The sequence below is a fragment of the Aulonocara sp. 'chitande type north' Nkhata Bay genome, linkage group LG7 (genome assembly GCF_057382095.1).
Source record: "Aulonocara sp. 'chitande type north' Nkhata Bay isolate Kocher_YH1m ecotype deep benthic linkage group LG7, A_spYH_male_GT1.1, whole genome shotgun sequence".
Taxonomy (NCBI): Eukaryota; Metazoa; Chordata; class Actinopteri; order Cichliformes; family Cichlidae; genus Aulonocara; species Aulonocara sp. 'chitande type north' Nkhata Bay.
The window spans coordinates 65,322,552-65,338,351 of NC_141350.1; the positions used below are offsets into that span (position 1 = coordinate 65,322,552).

The 15,800-nt window shown below is 41.9% G+C and overlaps 2 protein-coding genes across 2 annotated transcripts; one reads left to right on the forward strand and one right to left on the reverse strand.

Annotated features, from left to right (window-relative positions):
* Nucleotides 1-3,570: 3,570 nt before the first annotated feature.
* On the reverse strand, nt 3,571-5,130 carry LOC147326657 (monocyte chemotactic protein 1B-like). The gene is made up of 3 exons (XM_086302648.1): nt 4,969-5,130; nt 4,321-4,438; nt 3,571-4,231 (listed from the first exon to the last, which is right to left on the reverse strand). Exons 1-3 carry the CDS (start codon nt 5,033-5,035, stop codon nt 4,117-4,119), a joined length of 300 nt encoding a protein of 99 aa, XP_086158774.1. The 5' UTR covers nt 5,036-5,130; the 3' UTR covers nt 3,571-4,116.
* A 5,397-nt stretch (nt 5,131-10,527) lies between these two features.
* LOC147326658 (monocyte chemotactic protein 1B-like) lies at nt 10,528-12,242 on the forward strand. Its single transcript, XM_086302649.1, has 3 exons — nt 10,528-10,696; nt 11,362-11,479; nt 11,569-12,242. Exons 1-3 carry the CDS (start codon nt 10,630-10,632, stop codon nt 11,681-11,683), a joined length of 300 nt encoding a protein of 99 aa, XP_086158775.1. The 5' UTR covers nt 10,528-10,629; the 3' UTR covers nt 11,684-12,242.
* Nucleotides 12,243-15,800: the final 3,558 nt, after the last annotated feature.

The window sequence follows — 15,800 nt, forward strand, 5'->3', positions numbered from 1 at the left end:
GGGCGTCCAGGTACACACCGGCTCACTCCTTGGCGGCCGCTTATCGGGGCCTGGAGCCTGGGGCTCGCTCGGGCCACTTCAGAGGTGGGGTGCCCCCGGCCTCTCGGCCTGGGGCTCGGTCACTCAGGCACGGCTGGCTGCCGGCGGAGCTCACGGGCGCGTCACTGCAACTCCCCCTGGCTTCTGCTCCGCGGCTGCTGAGTGAGCCCTCATCTGGGACTTTCCTCAGCTCTTACTGGGACAGTGGCGCGGCTGCCCCTTTGTTGGTCTTCCTTGGTCTCTTGTGTTCTGGGGGCCTCTGGATGTCTGGAGTTTTGATCTCCTCCATACCTGCTTCACGCCCTGGAGGACGGGGCTGTGGCTCCCCACACTCCCTAGCAGATCGTTACATGGAGAAACCTTTGGAATGCAAGCATGCTGATCCACACAGGTATGCACACAGGTGTACACACGGGTATTCACAGACGCGGACTACAGCTTTCTTGGCTGCTGCCTCAAAGCACATTGTGCGCTGTCTATCTTGCGTGCTGCACAATATCGTTTATTACTTAGTATCTACTGATATTTACTGCTAGCTAGTTTATTGTGATGGTGCCGTTTTTTTTATTATGTTGCTCTTTGTTGTTTGCTTTCTCTTCTGTTTTTTTTCTCCATACAGGTGACCCAGGTGTTTTTTTTTTTTTTGTTGTTTGGTTTTTTTTTTTTCTTTCTTCCCCCCCTTCTCACCGTGTCTTCTCCCCTTTGGTTTTCTTTCTCTCCCTCTCTTTCTTTCATTCTTTCTCCCTGTCCTATCCCCCAGTCATGTCTGTCCCGTTTGTAGGAACTGAAAATAAAATAAATTCATAATTATAATAAAGGTCAATCAAATGGACCAATATGGCAAGGCCATGATGATCCACTTGGTAAAATAAATCCGCTTGGCATCTTTCTTGGCCTTAAGACAACAATTCTGATGGCTAAAGATCCAAACGGGACACAAAAAAAAAAAAAAAACCAAAAAAAAAAATCCAACCCATCCCCATAAAGTCTGTGTCTGCTCTCAGTCCACCTAATTATAGACCCAGTTTTAACCTTCCTCTTATTTCACAAAATCTGAAGAAATGTCCCAAAAGTTTTAAAAGGATGCTGGAAAAGAGATTTTTAACAGGATTATTCATGATGAAGACATGCAGCATTAACCATTTTGCTATTATCGGCAGCGTAAAAGCTTTTTGTAGCTAAAACCACCTGCTTGAGTCGTCCAAGGACCTGCTTGGAACACTTATCACCAATCCATCAAAATGAGATCTAATCAGATGATGTCTTAGAGCACAGCAAAATCATGTTAATAATTTGGTTCATTTCCTCCACATTACAAAGGTAAGTTAAAGGATAAATGTCCTACAGGCCTTTCTGGATGGCATAGGGACAGTGAATGAGTCCAGGCTAGGCTGGACCTCTGATGGTGTTCTTGGCTTTTAAGGCTCCACCTGAGATTGATTGCACACAGTTTGGCCACCAGCTGTTTTTATGATGTGCTGGAGAGCTCTCCTGTTCAGAGACATGCAACTAATGTACCATGCTGTGATGCAGTATGATGACAGATGCTGTGGTGGACCTCTGAAAACTGACCAGCACACAGACCTGTGGTGATTAGTAGAAACGTAGCTTTTCAATTTCAATTTCATTTATTTATACAGCGCCAATTAACAACAACAGTCCCCTCAAGGTGCTTTATATTGTAAGGTAGACTCTACAATAATAGATACAGAGAAAAAATTAACAAACGTATGACCCCCTATGAGCAAGCACTTTGGCGACAGTGGGAAGGAAAAACTCCCTTTTAACAGGAAGAAACCTCCGGCAGAACCAGGCTCAGGGAGGGGCGGGGCCATCTGCTGCGACCGGTTGGGGTGAGAGAAGGAAGACAGGATAAAGACATGCTGTGGAAGAGAGACAGAGGTTAATAACAAGTACGATTCAATGCAGAGAGGTCTGTTAACACATAATGACTGAGCAAGGTGACTGAAGAAGAAATACTCAGTGCATCATGGGAATCTCCCAGCAACCTACACCTGTTGCAGCATAACTAAGGGAGGATTCTGTCATGCTCCTGGTTTGGTGACCCAGCGTTTTGTGTTTCCTTTTGGTATCATCTTATGTTTTGTGGTAATTCTTATTTTGTATTTGGGCTTAGGGTTTGGTTCTTGTGTTTAGTGCTTTAGTGTTCTCCCTTCTGTGCTTTGTTCGTGTCCCTGAGTTTGTCTTTGTGAATTTCTGTTTTACTTTGAAGGTCTGGGTCTCTTATCACTGTGTCAGTTTGTGTCTTCCTGTCATCCTGTGAATTAGGATCAGCTGTGCTCCACTCCTGTGTGTCATTACCTGATTACCTTGTTTGTATTTATAGTGTATGCCTGCTTGTGTTCCTCGTCGGTTCGTCTGTGTTATTCTGCGTCTCTCTGCTCCACATTCTTCTCTCCATTTCCAGCTCTCCATCCCCTGCCTACTGCCTTGTGTCTTTCCCTGCGTGTGACTTTGTCAGTTATGGTTTTGTGTTTTGTTATTATGAGTTTTCCCCAGTTTAGGTTTATGTTCAGTTCTGCCCTCACCTTTCTTATTGTGCACTGTAAATAAACCCACTCGCACCTCCGCCACTGTCTGCAACATGGGTCCTCATTCACTCCATCACACAACTGCTGCCCCAGCCGTGACAGATTCAGGGTCACCTGGTCCAGACCTGACTATATGATTTAGAAAAAAGGAAAGTTTTAAGCCTAATCTTAAAAGTAGAGATAGTGTCTGTCTCCTGAATCCAAACTGGAAGCTGGTTCCACAGAAGAGGGGCCTGAAAACTGAAGGCTCTGCCTCCCATTCTACTTTTAAATGCTCTAGGAACAACAAGTAAGCCTGCAGAGCGAGAGCGAAGTGCTCTAATAGGGTGATATGGTACTACAAGGTCATTAAGATAAGATGGGGCCTGATTATTTAAGACCTTGTATGTGAGGAGCAGGATTTTGAATTCTGGTTGTAACAGGAAGCCAATGAAGGGAAGCCAAAACAGGAGAAATCTGCTCTCTCTTTCTAGTCCCTGTCAGGACTCTTGCTGCAGCATTTTGGATTAACTGAAGGTTTTTCAGGGAGTTTTTAGGACTTCCTGATGATAATGAATTGCAGTCGTCCAGCCTGGAAGTAATAAATGCATGAAGTAGCTTTTCAGCGTCACTCTGAGACAGGATATTTCTAATTTTAGAGATGTTTCAAAAATGGAAGAAAGCAGTCTTACATATTTGTTTAATTTGAGCATTGAAGGACGTGTCCTGGTCAAAAATGACTCCAAGGTTCTTGGCTTTGCTTTGTGTAATCTAACAAACAGCAACATGTTTAAAACTGAGTTTAAAAATTTTCTGAATCACAGGCAAGCAAGGATTTGCTTAAGTGTCATTTCCTGTTTGTTTTTTTTTAAAGTGAAGGTTGAACTCTACACCTGCAAAGGACATCAGTAGTTGTTTCATTGTCTGTTTATGTGACACGAGCTGTTACACTCTGTAAGAAGACACACAATGACAAAGTTTCACTGATCCTTTATCCTTTATTTTAAAGTGAAGTTTTCAGCACAATCATAAAAACACAAATACTTAAGTTTTACATCAAAACCAAGCGAACTGTCCACAGTGCAGGAACAGTGCTGCAGCCCATAGCTTATACTCTGCTGTTTACTGATGACACCATGTGGAGGTGGGAGGCACTGCTCTTTCACAAAGAACAGCTTCTCAAGTCATTTCCGATTACACTCCAAAGTATCACAGTGCTTACGGTCAGACTTTCAGTGTTGTATTAAGCAAAAACACTCGTTATTCAGTATAATAAGATAAATATTCAAAGTCAGAAATGTAAAAATATTAAATATCAGTATTAAAAGAACGACAGAGTAAACAAACAAAGAAATGTTTGGATTGCAGGAAATTATTCCTATTTGCAAATGAATCTCATAATTATGTCTTTAAGTATAAGAATATCTGATACAGATTCAGCATGTAGACAGAAGAGCTGCTGTTTGGTTATACAAACTTCCAGCATTTAAACATATAAACTGTCCAGCTTTTGTCCATGAAGGCTCTTCCACAGTAGTTTCCATGGTTACAGGTTGGATGTCTGTCCTGGGACGGCTTTGGCATCCAGGTAGCTGATGAGCTGCTTCACCCAGGGGGCTGAAGGTCTGACACACAGCTGTCGGCCTGCCACTGTGTTCAGCCTGAAGGTTCACAGAAAGAGGAGAGTCAGAGGATGGAGGGGCAGGTTTGGTGATGGTGGTGATGTGTGTTTGTGAGGTTGTGTACTTACAGGATGGCGGGCTTGGAGCAGCGCTGGCTGGTCTTGACGTAGCTGACCACTCTTCCTTTAGGCACTTCCTGGTCATTGAAGCGGAAGCAGCACTTTTTTGGGCCAGCACCGCGCATACCTGCAAACAAACAGGAACAAGTTAACAACTGAGCCACTGACACAGCACCACATCATCTGCTTCCTGGTTTTTGTTCCGATTCAGTTTCCTGCTGGCTGGTGTGAGGTCACATCTGATACTGTATGTTTAGTTGATGACACTGTGCAACTGCTCATTTGTTCCCCTGAGTTATGAAGTGGTCAGATTTGTCATGTGACCTGTCCTCTGTTTACTGTATCTATGAAGTAATATGTTAATATTAAGTTTAATGCTGCATTAACATTAATTATTTTACTTTCAGATTTGTTCAGCTCTGCTGTTTTCATTAGAAATTATTGTCTAGTCATTGCCAACATTTAGATATATAATCATCACTTTGAGTTATTATTTTCACATTGCACATTTGAATGTCCTGAGACTTGTGTGTGCTTTATTTTGTTTTTTGTTTGTTTTATATATACGTTGAATATGAATTAATATTACATTTAAAGGAGAAAGAAATTGTTATTCATCACACAGTGTAAAGGTCAGATCATTAAAACGAGCCTTACCCTCAGTCAGAGCGATGACAGCCAGCATGAGCACAACCACAGACAGAGCGAGACGAGGAGCGGCCATCCTGAAGTTTGTTTGTTGGCTTCGTGTTGCAACAGTGGATTAAAGTCTCAGCTGAGCTCTGTCGGCTTGTTCTCTGTGCTGTGTCACTGCTGTCCACCTGCTTCACATTTATACAGTTGGAAGAAGAAGCGGGGCAGACCCTGTTGGGCACCTTGGAAAAATTTGTGACGTGTCGAGTTTCACTAAAACAGGGAACTGTTCAGTTTCCCTTTTCACTACGCCTCTCTCAAATGGGACCAAAGTAGATCTCTCTGGTCTGTCCAACTTCCTATGTGCTTTCTATTCTGACACCACAGACCTTTCATTGCTGATGCAGTGTGAAACAGTTAAGTGTCTATATAGGACATATCAGTATTCAGACATGTATTTGTTCAACCCCGTGGAGTTTCCCCTATATATGGATTAATATGGACTTAGCTGCCTGCTGCGTCCTCTTTATGCTAAGAGCAGTCCCACCTTTCAGCCACTCTGCACATTTCGAGCTTTCTTAGGGTAAACTTTTATTCTGAGTCGATTCCCGTGTCTGAGTCCAGCTGTTGTGAAACTGTAACAGCAACATAAGTGATACTTGTTTTACAGTATTGGAGCGCTCTCATAGGGCAACTTTATATGAAGAAGAGCAGAAACAAATGTTCCTCAGATTTCAACCTTTTTCTCTCGATGTGGCTGAAACACAGTCTGGTGAACATCCAGACAATCAGTTAATAGAAGAAGATGAAATGGGTTGAAGATGGACTTCAGGAGATTTCAGGAGTGAAAAGTCCTGAAATCACCAAAGCATTTGCTCATAGCAGGTCATGTGACTGTGGGGGTTTCTGTGTTTACCTTGTATTATTGTAGGGTCTTTATCTTATAAAATAAAGCGCTTCGAAACAACTGTTGTTGTGATTTGGCGCTATATAAATAAAGTTGTATTTAACTGCTTTAAACCTGCATTTCTTCTAATGACCAACAGGTGGAGCCACTCCTGTGGTTTCAGAAAGAAGTCTGCTATAAACGTCACTGTAGCTGCTTTGTTGTGTGACCTCAGTAAAAAGTTTCCTGGTGGTTTGATGGTCTCAGCTGATATTTTCAAGTCCTCCGAAATATCACATAATGTTCATTTTGTACGTTGTGGTTCCCACTAGTGTAACAAGGATCATAAAGCCAGGTGTGTTTTAGGGTGGGCTTAGCTTGTGTGGTTGATAAATGCTGAAAACTGACAAAAGTCTCAGCTTCATGCTTCACACATGCAGAACTATCACTGGGTGATATCTGGGTGGCTGTGCCCACCTGGTGTATTTGTTTAATATACAGTCTGTGGATAAACTAGTACTAAAAACTGTCTGTGCTGAATTTTTAACATGTACAGAAAAGCAGCAGGGACAATGTGCATCACCCTCACAATGTTGTGTAACAGGTGACATTTGTCATGCACATCTGCACGCAGGCTAACTCCATCCATCACCTCTCTCTCTCTCTTCTTTTCACCGTCACCACTGAAAACAAGAAGAGGCTCAGAGTTGATCCATGATGTAATCCCGCCCCCACCCTCAACCGGTCCGTCCCTCCTACCACACACCTCACCACTCTCTTGCTTTCGTCATACATGTCCTGCTCCACCCTCACATACTTCTCTGCCACTGCAGACTTCCTCACACAGCACCACAGTTCATCTCTTGGCATTCAGTCATATGGTTTGTCTAGATTCACAAAGACACAGTGCAACTCCTTCTCTGTCCTTCTCATCTCCTGTACTACTGACTACTTTCTTCATGTCTCTACCTCATCACTTACTGGTGATTCTATTATTAGAAACCTTAAGTTAGAGACGTTGTGAGCTCAATCGATTGTATTCCACATGAGTATCCAGCGTTTGGACAGGAAGCAGAGATGCAGTTGTAGATGGCTCTGCAACTTCTCTCCTTCTGTCATCCTCCAACAACCCATCCCCATAAAGTCTGTGTCTGCTCTCAGTCCACCTAATTATAGACCCAGTTTTAACTTTCCTCTTATTTCACAAAATCTGAAGAAATCCATCAAAATGAGATCTAATCAGATGATGTCTTAGAGCACAGCAAAATCATGTTAATAATTTGGTTCATTTCCTCCACATTACAAAGGTAAGTTAAAGGATAAATGTCCTACAGGCCTTTCTGGATGGCATAGGGACAGTGAATGAGTCCAGGCTAGGCTGGACCTCTGATGGTGTTCTTGGCTTTTAAGGCTCCACCTGAGATTGATTGCACACAGTTTGGCCACCAGCTGTTTTTACGATGTGCTGGAGAGCTCTCCTGTTCAGAGACATGCAACTAATGTACCATGCTGTGATGCAGTATGATGACAGATGCTGTGGTGGACCTCTGAAAACTGACCAGCACACAGACCTGTGGTGATTAGTAGAAACGTAGCTTTTCAATTTCAATTTCTTTTATTTATACAGCGCCAATTAACAACAACAGTCCCCTCAAGGTGCTTTATATTGTAAGGCAGACTCTACAATAATAGATACAGAGAAAAATGTAACAATCATGTGATCCCCTATGAGCAAGCACTTTGGCGACAGTGGGAAGGAAAAACTCCCTTTCAAACCTAATCTTAAAAGTAGAGATAGTGTCTGTCTCCTGAATCCAAACTGGAAGCTGGTTCCACAGAAGAGGGGCCTGAAAACTGAAGGCTCTGCCTCCCATTCTACTTTTAAATACTCTAGGAACAACAAGTAGGCCTGCCGTGTGAGAGTGAAGTGCTCTAATAGGGTGATATGGTACTACAAGGTCATTAAGATAAGATGGGGCCTGATTATTTAAGACCTTGTATGTGAGGAGCAGGATTTTGAATTCTGGTTGTAACAGGAAGCCAATGAAGGGGAAATCTGCTCTCTCTTTCTAGTCCCTGTCAGGACTCTTGCTGCAGCATTTTGGATTAACTGAAGGTTTTTAAGGGAGTTTTTTGGACATCCTGATAATAATGAATTACAGTCGTCCAGCCTGGAAGTAATAAATGCATGAAGTAGTTTTTCAGCATCACTCTGAGACAGGATATTTCTAATTTTAGAGATGTTTCAAAAATGGAAGAAAGCAGTCTTACATATTTGTTTAATATGTGCGTTGAAGGACATGTCCTGATCAAAAATGACTTCAAGGTTCTTGGCTTTGCTTTGTGTCATTTAACAAACTCAGCAACATGTTTAAAACTGAGTTTAAAATTCTAAGCGTGTGTAATGGGCAGAAAAAATACATTCTCGTCCACTAGAGGGCAGTACAGCCACGTGCTCTAATTAAATTGGTAGCAAAGTAAAACTTTTTCCAGTAAAACTGAAGAAGACGAAAAAGAAATTACATAATAGTCAGGCTGCGAGAGAGACAGCGCAATGCCTCATAGCAATAGATAAATATTTGAAAAGAAAAAAAGTAGTCAGTCTGACCTGGGTTCAGGAGAAATTCCGGCCCAGATGAAGACCCTAGCACGAGTAGTGGTGAGAAGAAAGCAAAAAAGTTATACTGATGATCAAAATGCTTTTTGTGACATTTTTGTTTGGTGGTGTGCTGTGTGATTTTTCTAATGTGAAATATCTGCTGTGGCTCCAAAAGGTTCGGAAACACTGCTATAAGGTGTTGTATCACATCAAAATGATTATTGCTGTGCTTCTGTTTTACACTGAATGATGGGGAAATATTGTTTGTTTTCTGCAAAATTACAATGAAAATGCACACTATTTAAAATGACTTACAGTGTAATGATTTCCTTGAATTACTTTTGGAGAATTACGTCCTTAGGCATGGGACGTATTATAAACTATTACCAAATCTGTCTAGCCGGGGTCAGCATATCACAAATATATACATATTCGTTTTTCAGCATCATTCTGAGACAAGATGTTTCTAATATACAGACATCTAGTGTAATGCAATTGATTGTACACTGCTGTGTAGTCCATTGTTTTTAAATTATGTGTTATCAAAAATGATTTCAGGAAACACTGTTAAATGTGCAGTTTCTATGCCATATGTGAGGATATGATCCAGAGTGTGGGATCATTTCCAGTTTAAGAAAAGCCAATTGAGTCTAATAAAAAGTTAAATGAGGTTTTGAAATTGTCGTTTTCAACATCTACACAGATATTAAAATAACCTGCACTATTTATTTGATCATAACTGAGTGGTAACACGGGTAAAATGCGGAGAAATCAGAGAGTAACTCTGAGTAAGAGCTAGAGGGATGGTAGATTATTACAACAAAAAATGTTTTTTTGAGTTTTTCAGGAAGGGTGGACAAAGGTCAGAGTCAGGCTTTCAAATGAATTAAAACTGTCTGTCTGTCTTTGGTTGATTAATAGGCTAAAATGAAAGATTACTGCCTCTCCTCCTCCTCTGCCTGTGCGTTGAGGACTGACAGTTAGCTGGGATTTTTTGGTGGATTCTGAGCAGACAGTCTATATGTGGATGGGGTGTTGGGGGAATAACAGGAGGTGGGACACTGCAGAGAGGCGTGTAAGATTCCAGCTCTGCTTCCTGGTTGCATCTCTGGATAGTCACGTTTTGGGGTGCTTAATAAAAGCACTCATTTTTCTCAAAATAAGAGCTGCTCCATCTACAGTGAGATGGATGACGTCTCTCCTAATAATAGCAGAGGTTCCCTAGAAAGTTTCACAATTTTCTGTGAAGCCAAAGTCGCTTTCTGGACAGACAGCCAGCAATTTATGGAGAATACGCACTCCTTGTCTGACTGTGCGGGGGGCCGGAAAAAAATTACAAGCTCCAGTACTGTTTTATGAAAGATACAAACTGACTCATTAATAAAAACTGATTTTTATTTCCCTTTTTATAACTAGAGAAGGAAAGAAGGACTATCGACTGGCTAGGCAGAGAGGCCAATCTGGAAAGGATGTGCAGCAGATTAGGGTGATGAAGGAAAGAGATGGAAATGTACTGATAGGTGAAGAGGGGTGCTGAGAAGAAGGAAGGAGTACTTTGAGGGTGAAAAAAGAAGAAAATGAGGTAGAGCGAAGTAGAAAGATGAATAACCGTTAGTTATTCAGAAGGTAAAGAGGATCAGTAAGAAGGAAATGCCGGCAGCTGTGAAGAGAATGAAGAGTGGAAAGGAGGTTGGTGCAGATGACATTACTGTGGAGATATGGAGACTGATTAAAGAGAGGGCAGTGGACTTTTTAACCAGATTGTTTAACACAATCTTGGAGATTGAGAGGATTCATGAGAAGCTGCAGTAAGTACAACTTATTAAACTGACCTTTGGCACCTTTGTTTTGTCTGAAAACTCATATGTCTGATATAAAGACACTTAACTGTTTCACACTGTATCAACAATGAAAGGTCTGTGGTGTCAGAATAGAAAGCACATAGGAAGTTGGACAGACCAGAGGTCCCATTTGAGAGAGGCGTAGTGAAAAGGGAAACTGAACAGTTCCCTGTTTTAGTGAAACTCGACTCGTCACAAACTTTCCAAGATGCACAACAGGGTCTGCCCCGCTTCTTCTTCCAACTGTATAAATGTGAAGCAGGTGGACAGCAGTGACACAGCACAGAGAACAAGCCGACAGAGCTCAGCTGAGACTTTAATCCACTGTTGCAACACGAAGCCAACAAACAAACTTCAGGATGGCCGCTCCTCGTCTCGCTCTGTCTGTGGTTGTGCTCATGCTGGCTGTCATCGCTCTGACTGAGGGTAAGGCTCGTTTTAATGATCTGACCTTTACACTGTGTGATGAATAACAATTTGAAATTAATATTAATATGATATTCAGCGTTTATACGTAACAATAAAAAATGTTTTTTTAATTTTTAATTGAGAAAACCAAAAACAAATCACTCAAATCATTAATTTTATTACAAAGCAACAATAATTCTTGGCTGTTTTATTTACAAACTAATAGACCATTAATAGCAAGCTATTGATTTTATTTTTGATAAACAATGTATGAAACTTTTCTTCAATCTTTTTCATTCATAGGAGTTACTAGAAAGAAATTCTATTTCTGAAGCTAAAGTCATGAACCATTAAAGCTGTAGCATTCAGTAGTTTGTCTAAGATAAAGAGTCCATTCTAATGTGCAATATGAAAATAATTAATGTTAATGCAGCATTAAACTTAATATTAACATATTACTTCATAGATACAGTAAACAGAGGACAGGTCACATGACAAATCTGACCACTTCATAACTCAGGGGAACAAATGAGCAGTTGCACAGTGTCATCAACTAAACATACAGTATCAGATGTGACCTCACACCAGCCAGCAGGAAACTGAATCGGAACAAAAACCAGGAAGCAGATGATGTGGTGCTGTGTCAGTGGCTCAGTTGTTAACTTGTTCCTGTTTGTTTGCAGGTATGCGCGGTGCTGGCCCAAAAAAGTGCTGCTTCCGCTTCAATGACCAGGAAGTGCCTAAAGGAAGAGTGGTCAGCTACGTCAAGACCAGCCAGCGCTGCTCCAAGCCCGCCATCCTGTAAGTACACAACCTCACAAACACACATCACCACCATCACCAAACCTGCCCCTCCATCCTCTGACTCTCCTCTTTCTGTGAACCTTCAGGCTGAACACAGTGGCAGGCCGACAGCTGTGTGTCAGACCTTCAGCCCCCTGGGTGAAGCAGCTCATCAGCTACCTGGATGCCAAAGCCGTCCCAGGACAGACATCCAACCTGTAACCATGGAAACTACTTTGGAAGAGCCTTCATGGACAAAAGCTGGACAGTTTATATGTTTAAATGCTGGAAGTTTGTATAACCAAACAGCAGCTCTTCTGTCTACATGCTGAATCTGTATCAGATATTCTTATACTTAAAGACATAATTATGAGATTCATTTGCAAATAGGAATAATTTCCTGCAATCCAAACATTTCTTTGTTTGTTTACTCTGTCGTTCTTTTAATACTGATATTTAATATTTTTACATTTCTGACTTTGAATATTTATCTTATTATACTGAATAACGAGTGTTTTTGCTTAATACAACACTGAAAGTCTGACTGTAAGCACTGTGATACTTTGGAGTGTAATCTGAAATGACTTGAGAAGCTGTTCTTTGTGAAAGAGCAGTGCCTCCCACCTCCACATGGTGTCATCAGTAAACAGCAGAGTATAAGCTATGGGCTGCAGCACTGTTCCTGCACTGTGGACAGTTCGCTTGGTTTTGATGTAAAACTTAAGTATTTGTGTTTTTATGATTGTGCTGAAAACTTCACTTTAAAATAAAGGATAAAGGATCAGTGAAACTTTGTCATTGTGAGTCTTCTTACAGAGTGTAACAGCTCGTGTCACATAAACAGACAATGAAACAACTACTGATGTCCTTTGCAGGTGTAGAGTTCAACCTTCACTTTAAAAAAAAACAAACAGGAAATGACACTTAAGCAAATCCTTGCTTGCCTGTGATTCAGAAAATTTTTAAACTCAGTTTTAAACATGTTGCTGTTTGTTAGATTACACAAAGCAAAGCCAAGAACCTTGGAGTCATTTTTGACCAGGACATGTCCTTCAATGCACAAATTAAACAAATATGTAAGACTGCTTTCTTCCATTTTTGAAACATCTCTAAAATTAGAAATATCCTGTCTCAGAGTGACGCTGAAAAACTACTTCATGCATTTATTACTTCCAGGCTGGACTACTGCAATTCATTATCATCAGGAAGTCCTAAAAACTCCCTGAAAAACCTTCAGTTAATCCAAAATGCTGCAGCAAGAGTCCTGACAGGGACTAGAAAGAGAGAGCAGATTTCTCCTTCATTGGCTCCCTGTTACAACCAGAATTCAAAATCCTGCTCCTCACATACAAGGTCTTAAATAATCAGGCTCCATCTTATCTTAATGACCTTGTAGTACCATATCACCCTATTAGAGCACTTCGCTCTCGCACTGCAGGCTTACTTGTTGTTCCTAGAGTATTTAAAAGTAGAATGGGAGGCAGAGCCTTCAGTTTTCAGGTCCCTCTTCTGTGGAACCAGCTTCCAGTTTGGATTCAGGAGACAGACACTATCTCTACTTTTAAGATCAGGCTTCAAACTTTCCTTTTTTCTAAAGCATATAGTCAGGTCTGGACCAGGTGACCCTGAATCTGTCACGGCTGGGGCAGCAGTTGTGTGATGGAGTGAATGAGGACCCATGTTGCAGACAGTGGCGGAGGTGCGAGTGGGTTTATTTACAGTGCACAATAAGAAAGGTGAGGGCAGAACTGAACATAAACCTAAACTGGGGAAAACTCATAATAACAAAACACAAAACCATAACTGACAAAGTCACACGCAGGGAAAGACACAAGGCAGTAGGCAGGGGATGGAGAGCTGGAAATGGAGAGAAGAATGTGGAGCAGAGAGACGCAGAATAACACAGACGAACCGACGAGGAACACAAGCAGGCATACACTATAAATACAAACAAGGTAATCAGGTAATGACACACAGGAGTGGAGCACAGCTGATCCTAATTCACAGGATGACAGGAAGACACAAACTGACACAGTGATAAGAGACCCAGACCTTCAAAGTAAAACAGAAATTCACAAAGACAAACTCAGGGACACGAACAAAGCACAGAAGGGAGAACACTAAAGCACTAAACACAAGAACCAAACCCTAAGCCCAAATACAAAATAAGAATTACCACAAAACATAAGATGATACCAAAAGGAAACACAAAACGCTGGGTCACCAAACCAGGAGCATGACAGAATCCTCCCTTAGTTATGCTGCAACAGGTGTAGGTTGCTGGGAGATTCCCATGATGCACTGAGTATTTCTTCTTCAGTCACCTTGCTCAGTCATTATGTGTTAACAGACCTCTCTGCATTGAATCGTACTTGTTATTAACCTCTGTCTCTCTTCCACAGCATGTCTTTATCCTGTCTTCCTTCTCTCACCCCAACCGGTCGCAGCAGATGGCCCCGCCCCTCCCTGAGCCTGGTTCTGCCGGAGGTTTCTTCCTGTTAAAAGGGAGTTTTTCCTTCCCACTGTCGCCAAAGTGCTTGCTCATAGGGGATCACATGATTGTTACATTTTTCTCTGTATCTATTATTGTAGAGTCTACCTTACAATATAAAGCACCTTGAGGGGACTGTTGTTGTTAATTGGCGCTGTATAAATAAATGAAATTGAAATTGAAAAGCTACGTTTCTACTAATCACCACAGGTCTGTGTGCTGGTCAGTTTTCAGAGGTCCACCACAGCATCTGTCATCATACTGCATCACAGCATGGTACATTAGTTGCATGTCTCTGAACAGGAGAGCTCTCCAGCACATCATAAAAACAGCTGGTGGCCAAACTGTGTGCAATCAATCTCAGGTGGAGCCTTAAAAGCCAAGAACACCATCAGAGGTCCAGCCTAGCCTGGACTCATTCACTGTCCCTATGCCATCCAGAAAGGCCTGTAGGACATTTATCCTTTAACTTACCTTTGTAATGTGGAGGAAATGAACCAAATTATTAACATGATTTTGCTGTGCTCTAAGACATCATCTGATTAGATCTCATTTTGATGGATTTCTTCAGATTTTGTGAAATAAGAGGAAAGTTAAAACTGGGTCTATAATTAGGTGGACTGGGAGCAGAAACAGACTTTATGGGGATGGGTTGGTTTTTTTTTTTTTTTTTTTTTTTTTTGTGTGTTCCGTTTGGATCTTTAGCCATCAGAATTGTTGTCTTAAGGCCAAGAAAGATGCCAAGCGGATTTATTTTACCAAGTGGATCATCATGGCCTTGCCATATTGGTCCATTTGATTGACCTTTATTATAATTATGAATTTATTTTATTTTCAGTTCCTACAAACGGGACAGACATGACTGGGGGATAGGACAGGGAGAAAGAATGAAAGAAAGAGAGGGAGAGAAAGAAAACCAAAGGGGAGAAGAGACGGTGAGAAGGGGGGGAAGAAAGAAAAAAAAAAAAACCAAACAACAAAAAAAACCAAAACACCTGGGTCACCTGTATGGAGAAAAAAAACAGAAGAGAAAGCAAACAACAAAGAGCAACATAATAAAAAAAACGGCACCATCACAATAAACTAGCTAGCAGTAAATATCAGTAGATACTAAGTAATAAACGATATTGTGCAGCACGCAAGATAGACAGCGCACAGTGTGCTTTGAGGCAGCAGCCAAGAAAGCTGTAGTCCGCGTCTGTGAATACCCGTGTGTACACCTGTGTGCATACCTGTGTGGATCAGCATGCTTGCATTCCAAAGGTTTCTCCATGTAACGATCTGCTAGGGAGTGTGGGGAGCCACAGCCCCGCCCTCCAGGGTATGAAGCAGGTATGGAGGAGATCAAAACTCCAGACATCCAGAGGCCCCCAGAACACAAGAGACCATGGAAGACCAACAAAGGGGCAGCCGCGCCACTGTCCCAGTAAGAGCTGAGGAGAGTCCCAGATGAGGGCTCACTCAGCAGCTGCGGAGCAGAAGACAGGGGGAGTTGCAGTGACGCGCCCGTGAGCTCCGCCGGTGTTCCAGATCTACTGGCGTTTAGATCAACTGGCGTTGGTCGAACAGATGTGTGGCAGTCTTGCGTTTCAGGAGCTGCTACCGACAAACCAGCAAAAAAACGCCAAATGTGTCATCTGTGACACTTGTGAGGTTGTCTCAAACACACTCCGTCAGTCTTGATGCTGTTGAACAACAAAATGTTTAAAAATGTGGCGAGTTTACCTGGTGATATCCTCATGCGCGACGCGATCGCGAAAACAGCAAACAAGTAACACCACGCCGATGTTGTTCACAGGACAGCAAGAGTAAACGATCGGGAGACTCTTGTCGTCGTTATCGTTCCCC